Genomic DNA, 5236 nt, shown 5'->3' with positions numbered 1-5236 from the left:
CCCAAAAATAAAGTATGACACTGTTTCCACTGTTTCCCCGTCTATTTCCCATGAAGTGATGGGACCGGATGCCATGATCTTAGTTTTCTGAATGTTGAACTTTAAGCCAACTTTTTCACTCTCCTCTTTCACTTTCATCAAGAGGCTCTTTAGTTCTTCTTCATGTTCTGCCATAAGAGTGGTGTCATCTGTGTATCTGAGGTAATTGATATTTCTCCTGGCAATCTTGATTCCAGCTTGTGCTTCATCCAGCCAGCACTTCGCGTGATGTACTCTGCATATAAGTTAAATAAGTAGGGTGACAATATACAGCCTTGACATACTCCTTTTCCTATTTGGAACTAGTCTGTTGTTCCATGGCCAGTTCTAACTGTTGCTTCCTGACCTGCATACAGGTTTCTCAAGAGGCAGGTCAGGTGGTCTGGTATTCCCATCTCTTTCAGAATTTTCCACAGTTTATTGTGATCCACAGTCAAAGGCTTCAGCATAGTCACTAAAGCAGAAATAAATGTTTTTTCTGGAACTCTCTTGCTTTTCCAGTGATCTAGTGGATGTTGGCAATATGATCTCTGGTTCCTCTGCCTTTTCTAAAACCAACTTGAACATCTGGTAGTTCATGGTTCACGTATTGTTAAAGCCTGGCTTGTAGAATTTTGAGCATTACTTTGTTAGTGTGTGAGATGAGTGCAATTGTGTGGTAGTTTGAGCACTCTTTGGCATTGCCTTTCTTTGGGATTGGAATGAAAACTGACCTTTTCCAGTCCTGTGGCCACTGCTGAGTTTCCCAAATTTGCTGGCTTTTTGAGTGCAGCACTTTCACAGCATCATCTTTCAGGATTTGAAATAGTTCAACTGGAATTCCATCACCCCCACTAGTTTTGTTTGTAGTGATGCTTGCTTTCTAAGCCCACTTGACTTCACATTCCAGGATATCTGCCTCTAGGTGAGTGATCACACCATTGTGATTATCTGGGTCACAAAGATCTTTTTTGTATAGTTCTTTGTGTATTCTTGCCACTTCTTCTTAATATTTTCTGCTTCTGTTAGGTCCATACCATTTCCATCCTTTATCGAGCCCATCTTTGCATTAAATGTTCCCTTGGTATCTCTAATTTTCTTGAAGAGATCTCTAGTCTTTCCCATTGTGTTGTTTTCCTCTATTTCTTTTCATTGATCGCTGAGGAAGGCTTTCTTATCTCTCCCTGCTATTCTTTGGAACTCTGCATTTCACAAACCTTACCATCTAGTGGGAAGACAAATACAATGGTATTTTATATTTGTTAATTATATTTGACAATAGTCAAATATATTCATTAAACGGGAGGTCCCTCTGCCCTTGTCCCTTCAATGATGTCCCTATCTTTTTCCTCTCCATGAATTGACCTACAACATTCTTTGTTCAGAAGATTCACTCTATGTAAATAAAAATAAAGCAAAGGACATACCTAGCCTCTTAGAAGATATGATATGTGGATAATCAGCCTGGTTTTACCAGGTGGTTTGTGAAATCAGAAATCTTTCCTTTGTTACTGTTAATGCACAGAGCCAGCACAAAACATCTACAGTAATATCAGTTGATTGAAACAGAATATTCATACAACATCATATTACTGAAACTCACATTATGAAGTGTCACTACCAACTTCAGTCCAAGATAAATGCCATATTGAACCCAAAAAAACATTTAGAGAATCATTCACAGTAAAGTTCAGAGTGGCTACAACCGAGTCAGAGACATCCAGCAGTAGAGAAGAAAAGGCCTTGATTGTGTTGCTCAGGGTGTATTGTGAGCCTCTTTTCTCCTCCTATGGATGCTGACATTTAAAGCCACAGTTCAGTTCTTCATCTTGGGATGCACGTGGTGGCTGGAAATCCTGCATGTGGGACTGGTTGCCCACGTCATGGCCTACCTCTTCACCATCATCAACGGTCTGCAGGGTTTCTTCATCTTCCTGATGCACTGCCTCCTCAGCCAGCAGGTACCACTATCTGACTCCACCCCAGGACTCGTCCAATCCTCACTCCTCTCTGTGAGCTGATCCAGAGCATGATTTGCTGCTACAGGTACAAAAGCAATACAAGATAAGGTTCAAAGGGATCAAGAAAACCAAAGCTGAATCTGAGGAGTACACACTCTCCAGCAGGGCTATCTCAGAACCCTCTAAACACAGTGAGGTAAGATTATGCACTGTCCCTCAGAGCACTTCATTCACTGATCAATTGAGCAGCACATGTCTATCACACTGGACAATTGGGTATAAAGTAGGTGATACTCTATTATGACTCACAGTGGTTTATATCTAGGCTCACTCAGGACATTTCTCTGTCATGGAAAAAGGTCTTCCTCTACTTCTGCTCATTGTGTTTCTATGCTCATTTTAACTCTTGTACATAACTATCTTCTTATTCTCCAGCTGGGTTGAGCACCCTTTTCTGTAACATGCTGCATGGACTTTTTCATGCACAAAATATGTAAAAAAAACAGAGAATGGTCCTATGTTAGGCTCAACTTAAACAGAAACTCTGGATCTGAAGCAGAGATGCACAAGCAATCCAGAGGCACTCATGTCACCACGGTACCCCTCTATATGTGTGTGTTTCTGCCAAATCCCTTCAGTTGTGTCTGACTCTTTGCAACCCTATGGACCATAGCCCATCAGGCTGCTCTTTCCATGGGATTCTCCAGTCATGTATACTGGAGTGGGTTGCCATGTCCTCCTCTAGGGAATCTTCCTGACCCAGATATCAAATGCTTGTCTCTGGCATCTGCCTGCATTGGTAGGTGAGTTCTTTACCACTAACACGACTTCTATATAGAAAACAGTAAATACGTGGTTTATATAGTCATAAAAGTAAGGTGACATAAGCATTAGGTTAGACTGGAGAATTTCCTTTTTCCTTCAGATTATGTAGTCATTCCTGGGATTTGCAACACACACAAACAATGCAAAACAGGATGATAATCACAGGGTGCATAGGAGAGATCCTGGCAAGGTGAATCTTACCAAGCAATTTTATTTTTGTGTTTACACAAACAGTTGTCATATTTTTTGTTTATATATTCTTCATATCACCACTTGAAGGTAAGGTAAGTATTATTATGTTTCCCTTTGATAGGTGAAAAAACTGAGACCATGGGGTCTATATAAATTGTGCAAGGACTTTAGCCCATCCTTGCTCCCAATATTGTTACTCTCTTGATGGTGTTCATTGATGCACAGAAGTTTTAATTTTTAACAAGTCCAGTTTCTCTACTTTTTGTTCACTTCTCCTTTGGCTGTCTTATCTTAAAAACAGTGACCTACCACAAGACCACAAAAATTTACACTTACATTTCTTCCAAGACTTTAGTAGTTTTAGTAACTGCATATAGGTATATCCATTTGGAATTAACTTTTTATTGGTATGAGTTTCATAAATTTTGTGAGGTCCACCTTCAGCATATGGATATACAGTTGTCCCATCTTCACTTATTGAAAAGATTACTCTTTCCCCAGGGACTTGTACTGACATCCTTGTTAAAATAAGTTACCATCAATAAGTTTTTATGCCTGCATTCTTGGCTCTTCCACTCATCTATCTTGAGTCATGTTGTTTTGTAGTAAATTTTACTTTGGAAAATTGACTCTACCAATTTGTTCTTGTCAAGATTTTTCAACTATTTTGGATCCCATGAAGTCCCATGTAAATTCAAAGATATGCCTGTCAATTTCTGAGAAAAAATAACTGAGATATTGATAAGGACCGTATTGAATCTACAGGTCAATTTGGTGGAATGCTGCCATATTAACTGCATTATCTTCTGATCCATGAACATGGGATCTTTATCTATTGCTTTGGGTCTTCCCTGGCTTCTTTTGATGATCTTTTATAATTTTCAGTATAAAAGTCTACTACTTTCTAACAAGGTATTATTTTTCACACATTCCTTCTCAGAATTGGATTAACCAGTAAACCACAAATTTGCTGTCTTGGATGATGAGGAAAATTCTGAACTGTCATCTTTGTGGGGAAAAAAAAGATACTTTTTCATGTTTTTTACAAGTAACTCTTCATGGAACCATTATGGAAGAAAGCATGAAGGGAATGTCTGATACTCAGATTGCAGGAGAATTTTAGTTTTTTGCTCCACATAGTATGCTCACTTCACTCCCAGCATAGTCAAGGAGTCATGACCCAATTCCCCAGTTTCCTTGGATTAAATCACCTGCTTCAATCTTTTTTCCTATAAAGTTCCTCTAAATGAAGATATATGACAAGGAAATTGAGCTTCAGAAGTCTATCTTAAAATGCAGGAAGAGAGGAAATAAGGTCAAACCCTACATGGAGGGTAAACAACTAATATGGTTCCCAAGATTTTTCTGGATTATGTCCTAAAAAAAACTTGAGTCACAGGCAACCTAAGGCAGTTGGTCTCCATACATGCATGCTTCAACTTCACTCTCCATTTCTAAAGATTACTAACATTTTCATTAGAAAAATATATTTTACTATTCATCATGCACTGCACAAAATTAAGAGCGATTAGGATTCTAATTTCACAGAGCTTAAATGATAAATAAAATGCTTTATCAGAGTAAAATTGGAACCCTATGATTAGTACATCTTATAAGCTGAGCTGGATAACAAATATATATTGTTACTGCACAGTTTTGTTTTATTTACTTATATAACATATTATTACATATATAACAAATTATTTCTTTCTCAGAATGTTACCTAAGCAAGATCTAAACCAAAAGATTTCACTTACAATAAATGCCCTACAAACAGCTCCTTTTGTATCTCTTTAAACCAAATGGAAAATGACTGAAAATGATCATAATATACTAAATTTAACCCTTCGGTTGCTGCTGTTTGTCACTAAGTCATGTTCAACTCTGTGGACTGCAGCCCACCAGGTTCTTCTGTCCATGGTATTTCCCAGGCAAGAATACTGGAGGGGAGGAGCCAAGGTGGCAGAGGAGTAGGATGGGGAGAACACTTTCTCTCCCACAAATTCATCAAAAGAGCATTTAAACGCGGAGTAAATTCTACAAAACAACTTCTGAATGCCGGCAGAGGACATCAGGCACCCAGAAAAGCAACCCAAGTCTTCGAAAGGAGGTACGAAAAAATACAAAAGACAAAAAAAGAGACAAAAGAGGGAGGGACAGAGTTCCATCCCGGGAAGGGAGTCTTAAAAAGAGAGAAGTTTCCAAACACCAGGAAACCTTCTCACTGCCGAATCTGTGCC

The 5236-nt window shown here is 38.7% G+C and overlaps 1 protein-coding gene across 1 annotated transcript in view; it reads left to right on the top strand.

Moving 5' to 3' along the window:
• Positions 1-5236, top strand: part of LOC104999631 (EGF-like module-containing mucin-like hormone receptor-like 2) — a 317660-nt gene that overhangs the window by 290056 nt on the left and 22368 nt on the right. The window contains 1 exon segment of the mRNA XM_010855196.1: positions 1810-1979. Coding sequence (XP_010853498.1) covers positions 1810-1979 — 170 coding nt within the window.

The sequence above is a fragment of the Bison bison genome, unplaced genomic scaffold, assembly GCF_000754665.1.
Source record: "Bison bison bison isolate TAMUID 2011002044 unplaced genomic scaffold, Bison_UMD1.0 scf7180017864358, whole genome shotgun sequence".
Taxonomy (NCBI): domain Eukaryota; kingdom Metazoa; phylum Chordata; class Mammalia; order Artiodactyla; family Bovidae; genus Bison; species Bison bison.
This window is presented reverse-complemented; position numbering and strand designations above follow the sequence as displayed.